Genomic DNA, 23,013 nt, shown 5'->3' with positions numbered 1-23,013 from the left:
TGGTTATTTACAGGACAGAGTATTTGCAAAAATGGTTCCAGATTCTGCCTCCGTTTGCTTACAACAATATTCATGCGGCTTACATCTACAACTGCAATAGCTGGGTTAGAGAGTATACAAAGTTTCATGATCGGATATTCGCTCCCATCAAGGTTAGTTGAATCACTTGTTTGAAATTATCATGCTTGGTGGTTTTTAAAGCTCTTCTACTTTGAATTTCAATCAGTGAAAAATAACATTCCTTATTGGAAAAAGCTAGAAGTAAAAACAGATTCACTTTTGTTCTAGCCTACAATAATTGTGAGGTCTCCGTTGTAATGACAGTATAGAAGAACAGCGTTGTCGATTCTCTGCCTCGCCACTGCCTTCTACAGAGGATACCGGTATATCTGATGCAATATTAACTGTTCATTCTTGTTTAAAATAATAAATTATATTTTATTCATTAAGAAAACAATTGTTCAATAATAAGTTTTCATGATTGATATTTTTTAATACTTTGTCTAATAATCTTTCAATAATGTCTCATAATCTATTATACTCCATTCGTTGATAAAAATATTTGTTAATGATTAAATAATATATTTTCATAATTGAGATAAAATATTTTTCAATTGTTTATATGTCTACATTGTTAAAAACAATCTGGAACATAACGGTGCTAGAGAAGGATAGCTCTATCTGCTTTGTCGAGTGATAGACAAGAATGGCAAAATCAATGTTAATAAAATAATACTGCCTTTATAACGTGGACCTCACTGTAGAGCAAATCAATCTAATGGATAAGTAGAACCGATGCATGTTTGAAAATACATACACAAACTGTAATAAATGTTTTTCTAAGGTTGAGTCATTGATGCATGTCTTTTACAGTGTTCTTGGGAAATTATCAAAATAATATTTAATAAATATTATTCGTGTGATAATTGATTTGTAAGTCTTCTAATGAATAATGAAATGAAGCTCGAGCTCGTTTCATTTCAGTAACTATGTCATAACTATGTCATATTCTTAATCGGGTTTAACATAAGTTTTTTGTCGTTATTGTCCTTCTGCATTGAAAAATCAGTTGAAGTTCCTTTTCGATAAAAATGCATTCATCACTATTACCGTCATTCCATTTAAGCCTATTTCGATTAAGGTATGCGCACACAGATCGTCATCGGACGGACGGCACGCATCGGACGATTAGATTTGATGAATTGTTCTCAATTGGAGTGCACATACCTATTCGCATCGTATAGGTATCCGCACTCCAATTGCAAACAATTCATCAAATCTAATCGTCCGATGCGTGCCGTCCGTTCGATGACGATCTGTGTGCGCCTATCGTTATGAAGCTAAGATAGCTGCCAACGAATCTGACATTTATTCTCCACTCAAAAACGGAATTTGTGGGAGCATTTGTTTTGAACTGTGTTGCTCAAAATTGGTTTCAAATGCAAATCTTATCAACCCTACTAGGGTTAACCTAGGTTGGGTCGTATCCGACTCCAGGCGCCATTGCTTATTAGTTTGTTGTGGGCTTGTTGATGGGGAAAACGCCAGCCCCTTCCAGGTAACCTATCTTTCAGTTTTTTTCCTCCAGGCACAGACCTAAGCCCACGTTTGTGGTAAATAAACTTTTCACAATATCATTAATTTGAAGGTTAGGTATCAAGAACTGCGTCGCAGACGAACCCACACGGCCTTTCTCGTTCAACTTTATCCGATTCTTATTGTTTGAATTTGACCATTCAAGCTGCTTCCTTGTCTACTAAAATAGCTATTACATGCTATCAGCTTGTACTCAAGCGTGGGTTATGGGGTAGATGGTGATGGTAATGTTTAATACTTATTGGTAATGTGTTATACGTTTAGGTGAATTTATAACCACTGGAAAGTGAATAACCTATATAGCTGATAACAATATCATTCCATTATCTGCATAAATGGTAACAATATGTTTTTTTTTATTAATACTATGCCCCCATTGTGCTTGTGCATGATCGATTGAACAATAATTATCGAGTGAAATATTAAGAAAAAGTTGGTGTTTTCCAATGATATGATGCTGTTTTTATTTCACTTTACTTATATTATGAGTTTTCATATTTTTGAGTGTATTTTAAATGTATAAACGTACAAATAAATTATATTTGCAGTCGAATTTAAATGAGATTTTGTGAGGAAAAAATTATAATTTGAGACTGGATCGGAAATGACCCCACCTGGTCTTCTATGTCTCATGCTACCACCTGGTACTACCGGGGCTGCGTAAATCTTCTGCTCTTGTTCATGAATACAAAAAGATAAAGAGTAACAGGGCACTTCCAATCCTTGGAGATCTTCTGGATATGGGTGATCGATTAAAGTCAATGCATCCTCCCATGCGCATGGCAGAGCAACTGAGCGATGAAAATTTTTCCATGAGAGCAAGCTGGGAGGAAGAGTGGATGGAAAAATACCCCCTCAGCATCTGCTTTGGGTACACAGTTGTTGTAAATGTGGCTGGATTCGAACTGCGAAGACAGACGTGGGCGGCCCTCAACAGGGTTAGGACTGGCCACGGGAGATGCGGGGCTTCTCTTAATGACTGGGGCAGTTTACCTGTGATTGTGATTGTGGAGAGGCTAGACAGACGATGAAGCACATCATCAGAAATTTTAATATACGTGCCTACCAAGGCGATTTAAATGATTTTATCTCGGCTTCTCCACAATCACTACACTACATTGACAACCTCGACATCAAAATTTAATATATTTACAATATTTTATTAACCTGACAACGGTCTCATGACCAGATTTTTCTTTGACTACCTATGTGTTTGTGTGCGTCTATATATATGTACCATACGCTAATAATAAATAATAATAATAATAATAACCTGGTATTAGTAGGGTTTATCAATATTCTCCTTTCACTTGCCTAGGGGAATCGCAAGTTGATCTTCATAGAAGCACCTGCCAAACTGAACGAGTTCATTGACCCTGATCAGCAGAAGCTACCAGGCGCCACTCTGTCGCTCGATGAAGACCTCAAAGTGTTCAACAATGCATTGAAGCTGTCACATAAAGATACCAAAGTTGCAATCAAGGTAAACATAAATTCCTTCATTCTGTTATAAGGTATCTGTATTTTTGAATGTCCGGTTATTTCTCTCTAATGATTATGAGAGTTGATTGAAAGTATTGCGCCGTAAGTTTTTCAATTATTAGATATGTAAAGCTATGAAAGTGATTAACTATTTATGTTCAAGTTGTTTAAAAGTTCAATTGTGGTACCTTTTGTGAATATCCAAGTTACAAGATCCGTAAGTTGCTATCATATTAGTGTTGGAAACTTTGAAACTTTTGCACAGATACGCCATTTTTAGAGCTGGCATTCAATTGAGTTTCAGTAACAGCGACTGTGGGCACCGTTATAGATAAGGCTATCACTGGTAGTGAAGTGTGCGGTTGACCTTCAAGCAGCCAGCTGACTCAAGTGTCGTCTGTAATAGGAGCTTCAAACAGTTGATCTGCTATTGACATTCGAATCGACTTCCATAATAAACAAGTAACACTGCATCCAAGCCTGGGTTGTAACGGCTCGACCCTCGGGAGAGGGCGGCGTAATTGGGTGTCGTACATCTTTAGTCCAACTGTTCCGTTGGATCGGCAGCTCATCCCCAGGTAGGACTGAGGTGTGCAATAAGCAAAACATCGCGCTGTTGGAATATTAAATTGGTGACTTAATAACTTAATTAAAACTGAGCATTGTGCAACATTGAATAATAAATAAAAATAAAATAATCGATAATTTGAAAAAAATTGAATTAATAAATAGAATATAATTAAAACAAGTAAATAATTTGATTAAGTCTAGTCATTGTTTAGCAATATAATTGCAATGGATGAAGAAACTTTGAAAGGATTATTAAAAGGTTTTAAAGATGAGCTGAAAGAAGAGATAAAAGAGTTGAATAGTAAATTTGAAAAACTGTCAGAGCATGTATCAGAACAAGTTAAAAACTCTTTGGGAGAGGTTTCAGGAAAAATAAAAGAACATGGAGTGAAACTACATCAAATAGAGAGAGAGCTCAGAAGAAAAAATATAGTTATTCATGGTATTGAGGACAGGAACGAGAGAACAAGAGAACTGGAGGCCACTGTTTTCCGTTTTAAAAGAGAAAAACTGAAGTTAACAATAGAGGACTTTGAGTTGGATTTTGCAAGAAGATTGGGTTCCTTCCAAAATCAGAAACACAGGCCAATTGTAATAGGATTGACTACCTGGATGAAAAAAATGTCTATTTTGGAAAATAAAAAACTTCTCAAAGGCTCTAAAATATACATTTCAGATGATCTTCCAAGAGAAATTGTTGAAATGAGGAGAGAGTTGATGCCCGAATTGAGAAAAGCGAGAGAGGAGGGAAAATATGCAGTAATAAAATATGATAAACTAATCATCAGAGAGGACAAGATAAAGAACAAAAAGCGAGGATTGAGCAAATCGCCACAAGCTGGCAGCATAAATACGGCAAAGGGTTCTCAGGTGGAAAAGAAGAGGAAAACCTGGAATTAAAGAAAAGTTCACTCGATGATTATTTCAAAGGAAAGGATGTAGCTAGTAACTTAGGGCAACCGAAAGACAAACAAACCTAGGAAAAAGTGGAAACCAGGATACCAACTAACAGGAAGCAAGGATTTAATAAGGCAGAATTAAAAAACTTTAATACCAACCATTCCCCAGAAAGACTGGTCATCAAGGGGAAGACCAAAACCTCCCAGGTTTAATTATTGGAACGCTGAATGTAAGAACACTCAAAACAGAAGATAGAGTAGTAGAGCTTGAGGAAGCATTAAAAGAATCCAACATTGATATTTAGAGTAGTAGAGCTTGAGGAAGCATTAAAAGAATCCAACATTGATTTTTTATTAAATTATTTTTAATTGATTAATTATTATTCTTTCAATTAGATCGTCCCTTACGGGCAAGATGTATTTCTTTATTTTTTGGATGATTGAGTGTGCGTGTGTGAGTATGAATGGTCCATGGAGTTGTTTTTTTTTGTATGGTTTCTAAATTACAATGGTGTTTTAGGATACGAGATTATTATTTGCATTGAAAATGGGTAATGATTTTAGATTTTATAGCAACATAAATGAAGTGAATAATAGTTATTAACAGATGTAAATGATTTTATAATTTTTCACCAGAATATTCGAAGTTTACATTGTAATTATGACGTTTTTATGTCCTACTTGAGTTGTTGGAAGTATATGCCGGATATAATTGTATTGTCTGAAGTCTGGTTGCAGTCACCTGAGGAAGCGTCTATGTATTCTTTAGATGGCTATAGCACCTATATAGCCTGTAGCAACTATTCTAGGGCATCTGGAATCTTGGTTTTTGTTAATACAAAAAATGTTAATGTGAAGAGGTGGATTGCGATATCATGGGGTCAGACACAGTTTTAATTAGGGCTACACTTGGTAACTATTCCTTATCAATACTCTGTTTGTATAGATGGCATGGCTATGACTTTGATTCATTTTTGGATAATCTCAACAATGCTCTAAATTCTCTCCCAGCAGGGGACACAGTTTTGATTGGAGATATAAATATCAATTTGTTGGATAATATTAGTATTAAAACAGATAAATATTTAGAGGTAATGTATAGTTATGGCTTTGAATCTATGGTAAATTTCGAAACTAGAGTTACAAACGAGAGTGCAACTTGTATAGATCATGTCTTTTTGAAGTCATCTGGTACCCATAATGTAAAAAGTGGTGTCTTTGAGACTCATGTCAGCGACCACAGGGCTGTGTCATTATCTATTTCAAGAGTTGCCAGCAAGAATTATGTTAGGACGGGAACCAAGGAAATAATTAATTATGAATATCTTAGAGCTTTATTATTCGATTATGACTGGAGCAGTGTTTTTGCAAGTAACGATGTGGACTTCAAGTTTAAATCATTTATTAACGTACTAAATGTCTCAGTTGATAATGCTAAGACAGTTATAAATTACAAGTATAAAAATCAGAAGTTCAAAAAGCTCAAACCTTGGATGACTGATGGACTATGTGTTGCAATACATGATAGAGACAAATTATACAATAAATTTCGTAGGAACCCACATAATATACAAATTAAAAATCATTTAAAGGTTTACAGTAGTAAAATTAAAAAGTGGATTGAAATAGCTAAGCAAGACTATTATCAAAATATAAATCAGATGCCAGCTAAAAGGCAATGGAAAGTTATAAATGATGTAACAGGTATGTCCTCAGCGAGGAAAAAATCCATAACTTTTATTAAAAGGGATGGCATTGAGTTTAGGGACTTGCCCTCCATTGCTAATATTTTCAATGAATATTTTGTAAATGTACCTAAAGATGTAATTGATGCTATCTGTAATCCCAGTGAAGATGCTACAGCTTTATATTATGATATTTTCAAAAATAACACACCTAGTAAATCCTTCTTCTTTGAGCCCATTCACTACTATGAAGTCTGTTCTTTGATCAATTCCTTAGCTGATCATAAGTCCCCTGGAATAGATAAATTTTCGACACGTCTCATCAAGGAAATATGTGTGCCTATTATTCCAGTTCTAGTCGATATATTTAATTATTGTAGCATCATGAATGGTAGGTTTCCCTCTGATTTGAAATTTGCAAAGGTTGTACCTATATACAAAAGTGGTGATGAATATGATGTAGGTAACTTTAGACCAGTCTCTCTTCTCTCAGTTTTTTCAAAGATTTTTGAAAAACTGGTAAAGAAACGCCTTATTAGATTTTTCGATAAGACAAAACTTATTCATGAATGTCAGTTTGGATTTCAGGAAGGTTTAAGCACCGAAATGGCATTGAACTACTTTTTGATGGGTATTTATACAGGTTTGAATAGTCCAGAAGGCTGCAGGGTCTCAGGCCTTTTCTTGGATATTAGAAAAGCCTTTGACACAGTCTGTCACTCTATATTGCTGGAGAAACTGCGTAGGGCTGGAATTAGAGGAAACATTCTCCAGTGGTTCCATTCTTACCTGAGTGGAAGAAAGCAATGTGTTACAGTGCAAGGAGTAAAAAGTAATACTTTGACTTTGTTGAATTGTGGTGTTCCCCAAGGATCTGTACTGGGCCCGGTTCTATTTCTGGTTTATATTAATGACTTGTTCAACCATAAATTCAAGGGATGTGTTACATCATTTGCTGATGACACAGCCCTGGTTTATGTTGCTAAGGATTCTCATATTTTGTGCAATATGATGCAGAGAGATCTAAATGATCTTAGCTTGTGGTTTGGAATGAACAGGTTGGCTCTGAATTCGAACAAAACTAAGTATATGTGCTTTTCCTTGTCTACCTCGGTTGACCTCCCTACCCCGCTCAGGTATCATGATATGGATTGCTTGATGGGGCAGCGGAATTGTAATTGTGATGTTGTCTGCCGGACCAATTCTATCAAGTACCTAGGGTTAATTTTAGATGATACTCTAACTTGGAGGCTCCATATCAAGAAGCTGAAGCGGGTTCTCTTTCTGATGCTGCGGAAATTCTATCACATAAGGCATCTGTTTCCCGGTAATGTTGTCTCTAATATGTACTATGCATTTGTGCAGTCCAGACTTGGGTATGGTATTTCGTGCTGGGCATCCACTTATATATCTCATTTCTTGCCTTTGATTAGGCTGCAGAAGGCAATTATCCGTGTTATTGCGGTGAGGGTGGGCGAGTCCACTCATTCCCACTTTTTAAAGCAAGATCCATCCTGCCGTTGAGATATCTGTATGTCTTCAAGGTTCTGGCACTATTTTATAAGAAAAGTGGTAACCATGGACCTGATGTAGGCCTACCCTATTACACTAGGAATGCTGAGAGGGGGTTCATAACATTGCCTCGTTCTCATTGTACTTTGTTTCAGAAGAGCTTCGTTTTTTTGGGCCCGAAATTTTTCAACTGTCTTCCCACTGAAGTCAAAAATGTAGCTAGTATTGCTTCTTTTAAATCTAGATTAAGATTGTGGTTGATGAATCGTTCACCGGGAGAGATTGAGGATCTTTTTGGAATTTTAATCTGAACTTTATTCACTCGTTCTTCTTTTTTTTTGATACACCATTGGAAGGTGTAAGCTATGATTTAACAAAATCAGCTCCATGTTGTATGAGTGTGTGTGTGTGTGTGTGGTTTTAATTATTTATTATATTTACTATTTGGTATCATTCATGTTCATTGTCATTATTATTTTATTCCAATTATTTTCAGTTTATAATATCTCATGTGTGTACGCTAAGCGAATTCCCTATTTTATTTTCAATTGTGAGATATGCTCCTGTTTGCAGACAAAGTTCACTCTTTAGCAAACAGTATTGTATTATTTGACTGTACACTAAGCATTTTTGTTGAATTTAATATTTGATTATTGTTATTCTGTAATGTACTTGTCATAGAATAAAGATTTATTTATTATTTATTTATGATATTTTGGGTATCGCGGAAGTAAGAAGACACTCCGAAAAATGATTGAAAGAAGCAGTGGGTTCATCTTCTACCACTTTGGAGAAACTGTAGGGCATAAAGGTGTTGGATTTCTTGTTAGGAAGGATTTGAAGATGAAAATTGTGGAAAAAATTGTTTGAAGGAAAATATACTATACATTTACCAAGTGTATGCAACTACGTCAATGGCCGAGGAAGCAGAGATCGAGTCTTTCTACAGTTCACTTACTGCAGCTATAAACGAGGAAAGAAGAAATTGGAAGAATATATTATTGATTCTTGGTGACTTCAACAGCCAAGTGGGAAAACAAGAGGAAGGAGAGAGATTTATAGTTGGTGAATATGGCTATGGGACAAGGAACGAGGCAGGACAAAGGCTGGTGGATTTCTGTCAAGAACAAGGATTAAGAATAGTCAATACATTTTTTAAGAAGCGAGCCGGTAGGAAATGGACTTGGATTTCACCCAATCAATTGTATAAAAATGAAATTGATTATGTGCTGTCGGGACACAAGGGAATTGTAAAACAGTTCGAGATTACAGGGAGTCTGAATTTCGTTACGGATCACAGACTTATAACCATCGAGTTGGCAAAAGAATGCTTCAATAGGAGACCGAGGAATGAACAATAAATAGGGAGAAATATTTTCAAAGCAAATGAACAAAGACAGTTTGAAATAGAATTACAGAATTGGTGTGAACGATGAAGGTCTGAAGATCAGAATTGATGAAGGTCTGCAAGAAAGCTACAATAGATTGGAAACTATCATTAAAAACTTTTTTGTACCTGAAATCAATATAAAAGTGAGGAAAATATCTAATGAAACAAGAGAATTGATTTTAAAAACGGAAAGAATGAAAAAGAGAAAGAATGCAAAAGTATGCACTTTATTGATTCTTGGTGACTTCAACAGGCAAGTGGGTATCTTCTTGTGGTAAGAACAAAAGTATCCAAGAAAAAATTGAGTTTAATATGCTTTGTAAATTAACAAGATACAGTATTAGGAAGGATATTATGATATTTGAAGACAGACTGATAAAAAAGGTACTAGACAATAACGGATCATTGAAAAAATTAAGAAGACAGTTATTTGATGGCAGAGAATGGAAAGTTGGAGTGAAGGATAGACACGGCAAAATAGTGAGAGATAGGAAGGGTATAAGTAAAAATGTTACGGATTTCTTCAGAAATCTATATCGGGGGGGGGGGGGGGCATGTCTGAGGGCGCTGATGCTGTATTTGATCTGGCTGTTGAGCGGGGAGATGTACGACTAATTCAAGACAGCGACCTCAAGGCAGTGGTAAAGCCTTTGAAGAGTACCACTATGGCAGGAAACGATAGGATAACAAACGAGATGCTGAAAAAGGTGTGCTCTATCTCTTCAGAGACTGTACTCAGGTTGTTTAATAGAATAATCAATGAGCGGTCAGTACCATTGCAGTGGAAAACATCAGATATAGTCTTGTTGTTCAAAAAGGGTGATCAGTATGATATCAATAATTTTCGGCCTATAAGTATATCTTCTTGATTTGGAAAATTCTTCATGAAAATTCTGCAATATCGTTTACAACCAATCATGAATGAAAGCCAGCCGGTCGAACAGGCGGGATTTCGAAGTGGGTTCTCAACAGTCGACCATCTTCAAGCAGTCAGTCAGCTATTAGAAAAGTGTGAAGAATTCAATATAGGAGTTTACTTAGCCTTTATTGATTACAAAAAGGCTTTTGATAGTTTAAAACATTCATTCCTATTCGCGTCTCTTGAAATGATTCCAGCAGCCTTCTTGAATTTGATTAAGGACGTATATTGCAATAGTACAGCACGAGTAGTATCAGATCCACTGGGAGAAGTCTTCAGCGTGCAGAAAGGGGTAAGGCAGGGTGACCCGCTATCTCAGTCTCTCTTCAATGCCGCTTTACAAAAAAATTTCGAGAATCTAAAATGGGATAGGTATGGTTTACGTATCCAAGGAGAGTATCTGAGCCACTCACGTTTCGCTGACGACATTGTTCTGATTGCGAAATCCCCATTGGAACTGAAATATATGATACGCAGTCTGGCAGCAGAAAGTGAGAAAGCTGGCCCTATCATAAATCCAGGGAAAACCCATCTTATGACTAATAGGGAAAGAGTAGACATAGCATTGGATGGCTGTTTATTGAATTGGTCAGGAGAGATTATTTACCTGGGTCAACTGATTACGTTTACAGACAGAACGGATAAAGAAGTGAAACGTAGGTGTGGTATTGCATGGAGTAAGTTCTGGTCATTAAAATGTATACTCAAGAATAAAGAGATCAATATTGGGAAGAAGATAAAAATATTGAAATCCTGTCTCTTTCCCGCGCTTGTTTATGGATGCCAAACCTGGACTTTGAAGAAAGGAGTATTAAGAAAAATAGCATGAACTCAAATGGCAATGGAGAGGAGTGTACTAAACATCAGAAGATTGGATAGAATTAAAAACAAATCCCTAAAAGAAAAAAACAAAAGCGGAAGATTTGCTGAGGACAGTTAAGAACCTAAAGTGGAAGTGGGCCGGACATATTGCTAGATTGGAAGATGGCAGATGGACGAAGACTCTAACCGTGTGGAAGCCAAGCTGGAGGAAAAGGAAAATTGGAAGGCAACGACTTCGGTAGGAGGATGACATTGTGAAGGTGGCAGGTGATGAATGGACAATGCGCGCGAAATATAGAGATAGGTGGAGGACCCTGGGAGAGGCCTATATATAGAGGACCTGGTTTCCAAAAACGAACAATTAACAGAAAATATAAACATATTAATTTATATTGGATATTGTACATATTAAAAGATTCTATTTTATTTAGTTGGATCGATTTTGTAATCATCTTAGCGAAGTTGTATTTTTTGATTTCAATTCATTTTCGTTGTACAGTGTTGGGAACCAATAAAGGCTTCATTTATTATTATTATTAATGATTATGAATGATTGACAGAATCCAAGGGCAGGGCAGTGGACTGTGGATGATAGTTGTTATAAATACCTACAAATAAATCTTTGAATTCTGTGCATAAAAATACTGATAGCTTGAAGTGTGGTAAGTACGCCAATAAAAGACTAAATAAATCAACAAGATAAGATTTAATAATAATAAGATAATAATAGGCAGATGGCCACATACAAAAACAATTGTGTCAAATATTTTGGGATCAATAAAATAATAATAGGCAGATGGCCACATACAAGAACAATTGTGTCAAATATTTTAAGATCAATAAAATAATAATAGGCAGATGGCCACATACAAGAACAATTGTGTCAAATATTTTGGGATCAATAAAATAATAATAGGCAGATGGCCACATACAAGAACAATTGTGTAGATTAAGTTAAATGTCTTAAGTCTTCAAGTCCTTGAATCTTTAAATAATGATAGGCAGATGGCCGCATACAAAAACAATTAGTCAAATATCTTGGGAAAATTACAACATGTGAAATAATGTAGAGAAATATAAAAAAGAGAAGATGCGGCCAGGCAGACAGGCAATGACTCCGCAATACCAACAGGAACAGGACATCAGCAAGCGATGAAGTGATCTGGCCATGCGATGACAAGCATGGAAACGTCCACTACAGCAGGCGAATCCCCCAATGGAAATGTAGGCTGGAGCAAGTAGAATTCCAAACGAATAATCCGATCTTCAAGTTGTGGAGTTTTTGGATTGATTTCCAAACGGTAGAGATGATGCACTTGAAAGTTTGAGTTTCACGAGGTGAAGCCAATTGTAGAAAAAGCAATATGCAAGCAATCGATGAATAATTTAATCACAATTGAAGAATAGAACAAACGAATTAATTTGAAGAATAATTCACACTTTAAAAAAGTTCTGTAGGTCCGATGAATTCAGATGAAAAGTTTAGACCGGGCGCGAGATGCATACCCGATGACCTCCATGAAAAGACAAAGAGACGCTGCAAGCTACAATGAAAAGAGGCAAGATGCCAGATGTGTTAGAAACGTAGGCAAAGCGCTCGCAACCGAATGGTGAAAAAGTAACAAATATCTAAAAGGTAAGATGCCTAAAGACAAGATTAAATTCTAAAAAAATCGAAAGCACAAATATTAAAATTGCAACGGCAAACAATCCGACGAAAAAATACGAATAGAAGTATAGAAAACCAGCTGACTAGAGTAGCAACGTGAACCTTGACTGTGACGTCACTGGTCAGCGCAGACGCACAATGACGACATGATGTCTACGTAGTAGCGGAACTAGTAACAAGTGGAACCGTTCCAATAAATGCTTTGTCAGATTTTACAATGATTGACCAATCAAGAAAGATTTCTATTAGTAATGTAATTACTAAATAACATGTATAAGCTTAATATATGCTTTTTTATATAAAGGTGCGTACAAAGACCTTAAAGATGCAAAGAGACCTTAAAGACCAAAGAGACCTTATCTCTTTAAGGTCTTTGGGTACGTACAGATTCACACGCCGCGAACATAAGCAATTCACTTTTAATCAGCTGATGCCAAGATTTTTATAACTGTATCTTACCGTTTCTGTAAAAATACAGATATAGTCAGCTGATTAAAAGTGAATTGCTCATGTTCGCGTTGCGTATATCTGTACACAGCTTTATGTGTTGCTAATTCATCATTTTTTAAATTATTACAATTGCCGATATAGTATGTATCACTCACTTTTCATGAAAATAAATAAATATGAAATATTTCTCACTATGGGTTTCCTTCTTTCACAACTAAAAAGGGGGAAAATTGCTTAAATATTTAATTGAAACTTTTTGGCCCGGTTTCCGAGTTCGGGATTTAGGTAAGTTTTAAGGTGCGTACAGACTTTCGTTCCGCTCCAAGACTGAACGTCACTCCAGCAGAGCGATTGATGATCGACCGGCGAGCAACAATGGTTCGACCGGGGAACGCGAGAACATCTACCATCTTCCGTAACGTTCATGATCGGTGCGAGTAGAGAGCGGAGGCGGAGCGATTGCTGTGCGATGGTGGTACGTGGGCGGTACGAGGGGAGGAGCGTGCTCGGTGCGGGTTGGAAGCACGAGTATGTGTACGCAGCTCTAGACTTCAAACAGCTGGAGTCAGAAAATTGACTTTCCAAAACGGGGCGTAGTCGCAGTAAATAGTTGCAGCAAAATAAATCTTCATTTTCTCATTTCTATAATTGGAAACGTTTTTCCTTGACGAAATGAAACATTCCTAAATAATTCAAAATGGCTGAAAACTTTTCACTATTTTCTCTTTATTTTGTGTTCAATTTTCTATTTTTTCGAAATTTAATTAAAACGTGACTGACTATGACTACGACTACGCCCATAGCTACCTCTCAAGGTCCTGGTCTACAATATTACAACGTCGCAGTGTAGGTCTGGAATCTAATACATGATTGGTGAAAAAGATCAGCTGGATTTTTAAAAATCTTTCTCACCAATCATGTTTAGATTCTAGGCCTTCAATGCGACGTTGCAATATCGTAGGCCAGGGCCTTGTATTAGAGGTGGCTATGCCACGCCCCGTTTCGGAAAGCCAATTTTCTGACTCCAGCTGTTTAAAGTCTAGAACTTGGCTAAATTCCGAGCTCGGAAACCGGCCCTTTGTATTGTGTGAGTCACGTCAAAAAAAAGCCTTTTAATAAAAAAGCCTTACACATGTAGGTACGTGATAGAAAATTAGGGATTGACGCATTATCTCTTATGAACTAATGAACTGATTAACTTGTAATTTTACATCATGATTCTGAATTTATCGAGGATACTTATAGGTAGGCTATATTTTAATTCTTATGAATCAATCAAGTCCATTCAATAATTAAAACAAATTTAATGAATTGATGATTCAATTTTTCTCAACGATAAAAGCCCAACCAAACAGTGCTTTCTTAAAGTGAATCCATAGCGCTATTGTTAGCACGCGTTACTCATGAATGAGAGTTTGTGGGTTAGAGACCAATCAAACTTTTTCTTTTGTTAAAAATTTTCAACTGTAATGAAGATTATCCACGTAATTTTGACAAAATACTTACTGCCATGGCCATACATATCTAAGTAGATATTTAGCCGCACCAACAAAGCCCCTCCACCTCTCTCGATTCTCCGCGTTCTCCTCGGTTGCTCCAATTCTCTCCATATCGGCCTCCACTTAACTCCACTATTTCCGTCGTGGTCTTCCTCTCGGTCGTCGTCCTTTATTTATTATCTTATTTCTATTATTTATTCATTTTATTATTTTTTATTATCTTGTATCTTATTTATTATTTTGACAGAATAATAAATAATTATTCTATTTTTTATGTTTCCTGGACATGAGGAGACTGCATTATGTAACACAAAACTTTACCCAGTGTAAAGCACGGGATACGTGCAAGTAATAAATGAAATATTTTATTCCTATTCCGATTTAGACTTCTCTATTATTATAAATGTTCAATAGCCTACTCCAACAACTGTAACCTCTACTTTCGATGTTGCAGTGTTTTTCTGGTTTCAAATTTTTCTATTCTCCCCTTTCCAGGTTGGACCTACAGCTATGCAAATCACCTCATCGGAAAAAACCAAAGTGCTTTCACATTCTGTGCTGCTCAACGACATCTACTATGCATCGGAAATCGAAGAAGTTTGCCTAGTTGACGACAACCAATTCACTTTGACTATAGCCAACGAATCCGGGCCTCTCTCATTCATTCACAACGACTGTGACTGTATTGTCCAAGCTATCATTCACATACGAAATCGATGGGAACTATCTCAACCAGTAAGTAACTAAAACATAAATTAAAAATCTTTAAATCATTATTCCTGGACCAAATATCAAGTGAAGAAGCAGTGTGTGATATCATAACAATTAGTGAATTTTGTGAATTTAAAGTTTGTTTCATGTTTTTACGAAAGTTTTACTATCAATCTATCCAAAATTTAGATTGTTTGTTTCATTCTAATCTATATTCTCAGATTGTGATTTGGTGTAGAAAATTGAAATGGACATAATAACCTATGTATAATAATTGGACAATTTGAAACTAAATTAGGAAATTGAAAAAGTTTTGGGCAATAGCCTGTTTTTTGTTTTTCGATCATTGTATTGTTTGTGCTAACCTAATAAATAAATAACCTCAACCTTTGGATATCATTAACAAAATTATTTATTATATTTATCAAACTTTTTGGAGAGAAATAGTACAGGCTCAGCCTAGTTTTTTCTCCAATGTCATAATTATATTATGATTGTAGTATTTTGTACAATGAATGAATAAATATATATTCTTGAAATCTCATAAAAGTTTCAGAGAATTGAGTCATAATGGGGAAATTTTAAACGAGTTTGTTTACATTTTTTGAATAGGAATTGATATTGTGGAATCTCTCCATAATTGAAAAAACACAGTTATATTTTTGTCACATCCATATTCATTATGTTTTTACATAGAATTGAAGTTTCTCATGTACAAATCTAAATCTAATCTGTGGACCTAACAAGAATAAAACTTTTTTCAAATTGTGTAAATTATTGTGTGGATTTGTTCTGCAATTTATGATTATCGATTTGTACAAATTGTTATGTTTTCAAGCAGATAAAGTGATTAAAGTCATTGTGTAGGTATATTATGTATTGGTGCTTGCATATCTTACGATTTTTTTGTAGAATAATGTATGTAATTTGAATTCTAGATCCACTGATACACGAAAAGTCATGTTGATCATGCTTAGTTGTATACATGTCTGTAACCCAAAAAAATTCAAGAAATAATAACCTTGAAGGAGATAAAAAAAATTTGCATTGTCATACTATGAGCTTTTGAGTTATTTTTGTATTTTTTATAAACTTGTTGAAATTGAAAATTATGATAAGTATGCCTATATTATAATAGAGTATATCCGTAGTTTTTCAAGTGAAATTCTTTGGTGTAATACTGAAAATAACCCCACTTCTTGGAATTTTTAAAAATAAATCTATGGATAGAAATTTTGAGCTAGCGTCTGCTTTTTCATTCCAATGCTTGTGATTCAATTAAAAAGAATGAATTTAAAAAGGTAAAATGAGAAAATACAGTATTGGAACAGACCAAAGAATGAGAAATTTGTTTTCTCATATTGTTTTGAATAATTGATAACCAAACAAAGCTCTATTTGTGTGAAAATGATATTAATTGTATTTGTTTGAAATACATTTCATCTTTCATTTACCACATACTTTTGAAATGATAATTGATTACTTATGTGCTATCTTCAAGGAACCATTCCTATATGGAATGAAATTAATCTGTGAATCACCATATATTGAAATATTGACTATTTTCTGTTTTCTTCAAGGAATCAGTGACTGTGCACAAAAAGATTCGACCCAAGGACGTACCTGGAACTTTGCTCAACATGGCGCTACTGAACCTTGGGTCCTCCGACCCAAATTTGAGGACAGCTGCTTATAATCAGCTCTGCGCTTTGACACAATTCTTCGATCTCCGAATCGAAGGACAACTGCTCGAAACATCTGGTTAGTTATGAAGTCTTCAAGTTTAGAGTCTATGTGCCTCTGTGTTAGAGGTACATCTTTATTAAATAACAGATGCATCATTTATCTCTCGGTATAGTTGAGTCAATTTTCACTAATCCTGCTATTTTTCAGTGAATATTTTGATAACTTGTTCCTATTTGTTTAATAATTAGTTAACTCGATATAAACTCGAGGTGTAGTTTCTCTATATTCAATGTCTTAAATACTCTAGTCTCTAGATTCAATGGCCTCTAACTTCTGTGATTCTGTGATCTCTGAATACTTATTAGGCCTATAATGCAAAAATATATTGATAGCCGAGTACATTCTCTACCTAAAATATAATAACATTTTTATAAGATTGTGTAAATTTTTCAATATTCATAAACCTTTGACTGACTTGAGTAGAATCAAATCTTATCACGCCTACACGCTCACTCTAAAAAAATCTTATAATATTCATCTTCTCCACAGGATTGTGTATACCGTCCAATAACACAATTTTCATCAAGTCTGTGAGTGAGAAACTCGCTACTAACGAGCCTCATCTGACCTTGGAATTCTTGGAAGAATGTATTGGAGGTTTTCGTATGTCAACAATTGAATTGAAGCATTTATGCTTGGAATATATGACTCCCTGGCTTCCCAACTTAGTCAAGTGAGTACTTCAAATCTTATATTAATCCTTTGACTTTCTAATGTGAAAATCAAGATTGTTCACTGTTGTGTTTCTTTATTGAACTGATTAACAAAGACATTCTATTTGAGTGGATTGTATACTCTCAAGTAACAAATATTTTCGTTAATTTTTTACTTGATGAGAACTTAAAAAACAGTTGTTAGGTCATGTTAGAGGCCCTGAAATTGATCAGGTGCCACCTGAAAACTCTGACACCAGACCTGAGCCAGCCAGGTCACTAGATAATATTATTATTAGGTACCTTGATTTTCTCAAGAAGAATTGAAGCTATGATTGCTTCTGTGTTTTCTACAGGTTTTGTAAGCCATCGGATGACAATAAACGGCAACAAAAAGCTGAGAAAGTTGGCCAAATTCTAGAAAAACTGATCACTCTGACGGTTGAAGAGGTTGAGATGTATCCATCCATTCAAGCTAAAATATGGGGTTCCATTGGTCAGGTAAATTATTTTCCATATCATAACTCATTCTCATCTTTGAGTTATCATATTTCAACTTCAACTAGTACCATGGTTACTTATTTTAATTATAATTATGATTGTATTAGGTTAAAATTGATACGTGTGTCCAAAAGTGAAACATGGAGTTGCGTACAGACTGATGCGCCATGAACACACGCATTTCACTTTTCATCAGTTGATGCTATGCTTATTATTTATGTATTTGTACAGAAACAGTTCGATACGGATATAATAAGCACAGCATCAACCGACGAAAAGTGAAATAAACGTGTTCGTGGCTCATAAGTCTGCACGCACCTTTAGATTGAAAAGATCACACTTTCTTCAATTTCAGAGTATACTGGAGGGCCACAGTAGATTTTTTTCCGAACTTTTAAAGGATGATACAAAAAGCATTGACTGAATTGGAATATGGGGATCGATTGTATTGAATAATTTTATATTAACAATATCAATTATCCATTCTAAAAGTGAGTTTCTGTGGAGATTCATAATATATTGAGGAGCTGTCGTAAGTGAATGCACAAATGAGTGACCACTCATTTAATTCTTCGTAGAATCTAGTATTCCTCCACCAACTATTTGAAGTCTTACTTTACTCTGGACTACAATAATAATTCCTAATTTGAATGAATAACTCAAGTCTTATTTCACACTCTGGACTAAAATAATAAAGTACTATCAATTCATAAAAAGTAGCCTCATTTGAATGAATAACAAAGACAACACCGCGGTAGATACGCCAGAAATATTGTAAGAGAAGATCGTGTACACAGTATTTCGTATGTTTTGAAGACAATATGAAGAGTATTGTGAAATTGTATGTGATTTGTTGCAGGTTCCTGATTTGGTCTTACACTGTAGCCTGGTGCAAAAACTACCAATGTCATTTTTTTCAAAAATGAGTTTAATACACTAATACATCACTAATATCGATTATTTTCAGTTCCAGAAGTGCCAATGTCCTATCTAAAAGCATTAAAAAGTTATAGAATGTATACTACCAATGTCATGATTTAGTTACACTCTCAGTGTGCGAAAACTACCAATTAGGACTTATGTTTTTAGATTGTCATTCATATTCCGTGCCAAAACTACTAATGTCGACTTCTGCACTTCTAGCACTCGCAATTCCGTATCGAAATGCCGTAGTTCGAAAATACCAGGTGAACTTTCAAGCTGATTTGTGAGAAAGTTGATATTTTGACATAGGTAGATCTTGCACCAAGCCACAGCGTTTGTTATAAAGAAGAAGAAGAAGAAGAAATCTTTATTAGTCATAAGGGCCATAACCTATACAAAGAGTTGCACACGAACATCAATAACAAGTACATAAATTACAAAAAACAGAGCTGACTAGAAAGAAAAATTGATAATCACAGAAGCACAATTTGCAACATCAACACAATAAAGACTAGGTATAACAAACAGAATAAATGATCCAGGATCAATAGCATCATCAGATAACGATACTACTTGTACACTAAAAATGGCACATTGCAAATTCATCATTGCACACCACAGCATATCCTCTTCTATTTATTGATTCCACAGTGTATGAATAAATATCTAATATTTTTGCCTTGAGAGATTTGAAAGTAAAACTATAATCTTATCTCTATCGTCCACAGTATTATATACATACGTCGCAATGTACCGTTCTCTTACATCCTGATATACTCCACAGCTCAATAGAAAATGGCTCAAAGACTCATTCTGAGTGTTGCAAGATGGGCAGGCTTTATTAATGTCAAGTAAATATCTTCTACTACCAAAGTTGAGTATAGTTCCCAGCGTTTGTTATAAAGACAATATGAAATGCAATGTGGAATTTTGTGATTTCTTGTAGGTTTATAAGTTGTTTTCACAGTATTTCTTTTGTTTTGAAGGCAATATGAAATGCAATGTGAAATTCTGCGATCTCTTGTAGGTTTATGAGTTGTTTCCACATTATTTTGTATGTTTTAAAGACAATATGAAGAGTATTGTGAAATCGTATGTGATTTGTTGTAGGTTCCTGAGTTGATCGATATGGTGTTGGATTGCTTCATCAAGAGATCGACAGAAGGCGGTGTCGGTTCGCAAGTTGTTGAGATAATGGCCGACACGGCTGTTGCTTTGGCATCCGCCAATGTTCAACTGGTTGCCAAAAAAATAATTGGTAGATTGTGTAGGGTAAGTTTACTTCATCAAATCTAACAATATACCTTCTAAACTAATTTGAAATATTTGCCTTTTTGTTTGTAAGGTTTCCTCACCTAATCTGATATACAGAGTGAGGCATATGGCAACAGATTAATATTTCTTTTACAAGGATAATCCATTGGTGATTCTATTTGAATTGAATGTCGTGGATGTCGAATCTACTTTTCTGTCGCTTCAAAATTGCAGATAATTTTCTTTTTTTAGTATATTTTATTCAAATCAAATCAAACATATAAAAGAAAAGCTATTCATTATTCGATTATATTCTATTCAAGTATTGTATTGCATTCTATTCTATTTTATTCTATTCTGGTTCATTCTATTCTATTCTGTTCTATTCCCCACCCAACATTTATTACTTCTACTATTTGCAGCTCTAGTACATGGGTTTCCCCATAGTTAAGAAGGTTAATTTACAAAAAAATAGATTTTCTCTATATCTGCAGTAAATTTAATATGGTGTATTATTTTAAATATTATGTACACTTAATAATGTGATTGCTCTATTGTATTTGAAGGAAATGAAAGCTATTCATTATTCGATTATATTCTATTCAAGTATTGTATTGCATTCTATTCTATTTTATTCTAAGCTAAGCTATGCTATTCTACTCCACTCTACTCTATTCTATTCTACTCTACTCTACTTTATTCTTCTCTAATCTATTATTATTTTATCTATTAATCTATTATTATTTTATTATTAATATACTCTTTTCTGTTAATTGATTTAACTCTGAACGATTTATCATTTCTATGATTTGGTTTTTACTTATTGATATTTTTAGTCTTAATTTTTCACGCTTAGACATAGGTAATATATCGTTTGAATTTTCAACATTCTTCATCTACGGTTGAGTGGTGAAGGGAAAGGTAACCTCGATACCCTTTCTGAGAATGGACTTCTTAGGTCCAAACTTCACTGTTTCATGTGAAAACATTACAGTAGTACCTTAACTTTCGCATATTTCATAATTTTTCTAGCTCAATATTATTGTAGATCTCTCTAGTTTAATATGATTCACCATGCTATTTTACTGCTACTGGTATTCATTCATAACGCTAGAACGTAAGTTGAATTTTGTTTTGTTAAGCACATGAATAAAGGAATCTGAATCTGAATATACTTTATTCTATTCTACTAATATTCACTAAAGTGAAAGTGTTATTATAATCTAGAACATTTGGACTGTTGTATAAATTAGAATTGGAACCGATTTGGGCTTCAGCCTGTGGAAATTGTCTGAATGATCGAATAATTCTGAATAAATAGGTATTGTTGTTTGTTGTGGTTTGCCAGGTGCTGGACAAGACAGGAGCGTCGCCGACGCCCCTGCTGGAGCAACACGTGTTGTGGGATGACATCGCCATCCTGGCCCGCTACCTGCTCATGTTGTCGTTCAACAACTGCCTGGATGTGGTGCGTCATCTGCCCTACCTCTTCCACGCGGTCACCTTCCTCGTCTGCTCCGGCTCACTGAGCATGCGCGCCTCCACGCATGGACTCGCCATCAACGTCATCCACTCGCTCTGTACCTGCACCAAACCGTCCTTTGAAAGTGAGTGTCATTTCGCCACAAACTCAATTGTCAATAATTATTGTTCAAGGCACAATAAACAATAATTGCCCACCCCTTTATTGCCCACTGCTAACATATATATGTTACATATCACATCAATATTGAATGTTTAAGGAGGCAGTTGATCTACTAAAATAATAAACCTTATTCCGGACCACTCTCTCAAAGACAGGGCCGGTTTCCGAGCTCGGGATTTAGGTAAGTTCTAGAATTTAAACAGCTGGATTCAGAAAATTGGCTTTCTAAAATTGAGCGTAGTCGCAGTAAGTAGTTGCAAAAAAAGCAAAACTTTATTTTCTCATCTCTATAATTGGAAACGCTTTTCCTTGACGAAATTAAACATTCCTAAATAATTCAAAATAACTACTGAAACTTTACTCCATCTCATTTTGTGTTCAAATTTCTAGTTTTTCGAAATTTAATTTTAACGTGACTTCGACTATGACCACGACTACGCCCCGTTTCTGAAAGCCAATTTTCTGGCTCCAGCTGTTTAAAGTCTAGAACTTGGCCAAATCCCAAGCTCGGAAACCGGCCCTTAGAGCTGTTGTATCAGTGCGGTCTGCGGTGGCCTATTCAGATAATATGTGTTATCACACTTTGATACTGTTAAGGAGGGTTCGAATCCCGCCATAACTATGAATTTTAGATCATCTCATCATATTTCATACTTCACATAATCTACATCATAATAGCTATTTATGTATTAAGAGCGTAATGCGCGACTTTATCGCTCGCGCAAAACAGTTATAACGCGACGCGAAGCGGAGCGTAATAATTTTGCAAGAGCGATAAAGAAGCATTACGCGCGAATTACATACAAAATTTTTTCTACAACTGCCCAAACCTGTTAAATTACTTATATCGGCGGAGTTACAATTACCGACTTTTTAGGTTAAGATCTGGCCTTTTGGCGAGCTGTTTACCATCAGCTGATTGGCGAGCGTGAAGAAACTCTTCTGCGCATGCGCAAATGATTTGCGAGCGTAAAGAAAATTTACTGCGCATGCGCGGATGGTTAGCGAGCGAAAAAGTAGATTCTCCTCAGAAATAAGCTGTTTTACGAGGAGAATTGAGTATGTAAATTCTTTTTTTACGCGCAG

At 35.3% G+C, this 23,013-nt stretch overlaps 1 protein-coding gene across 1 annotated transcript in view; it reads left to right on the top strand.

Annotated features, from left to right (window-relative positions):
* Nucleotides 1-23,013, top strand: part of LOC111044527 (neurofibromin) — a 145,257-nt gene that overhangs the window by 73,652 nt on the left and 48,592 nt on the right. Inside the window, exons 31-38 of the mRNA XM_039427074.1 lie at nucleotides 14-152; nucleotides 2,915-3,079; nucleotides 14,989-15,228; nucleotides 16,785-16,965; nucleotides 17,440-17,623; nucleotides 17,960-18,104; nucleotides 20,139-20,300; nucleotides 21,631-21,889. Of these exons, the coding sequence (XP_039283008.1) occupies nucleotides 14-152; nucleotides 2,915-3,079; nucleotides 14,989-15,228; nucleotides 16,785-16,965; nucleotides 17,440-17,623; nucleotides 17,960-18,104; nucleotides 20,139-20,300; nucleotides 21,631-21,889 (1,475 nt within the window). The remainder of the gene's footprint in view (nucleotides 1-13; nucleotides 153-2,914; nucleotides 3,080-14,988; nucleotides 15,229-16,784; nucleotides 16,966-17,439; nucleotides 17,624-17,959; nucleotides 18,105-20,138; nucleotides 20,301-21,630; nucleotides 21,890-23,013) is intronic.

Source organism: Nilaparvata lugens, chromosome 4, assembly GCF_014356525.2.
Source record: "Nilaparvata lugens isolate BPH chromosome 4, ASM1435652v1, whole genome shotgun sequence".
NCBI lineage: Eukaryota > Metazoa > Arthropoda > Insecta > Hemiptera > Delphacidae > Nilaparvata > Nilaparvata lugens.
Note: the sequence above shows the minus strand (reverse complement) of the source record. Positions and strands in the feature narration are given on the sequence as shown.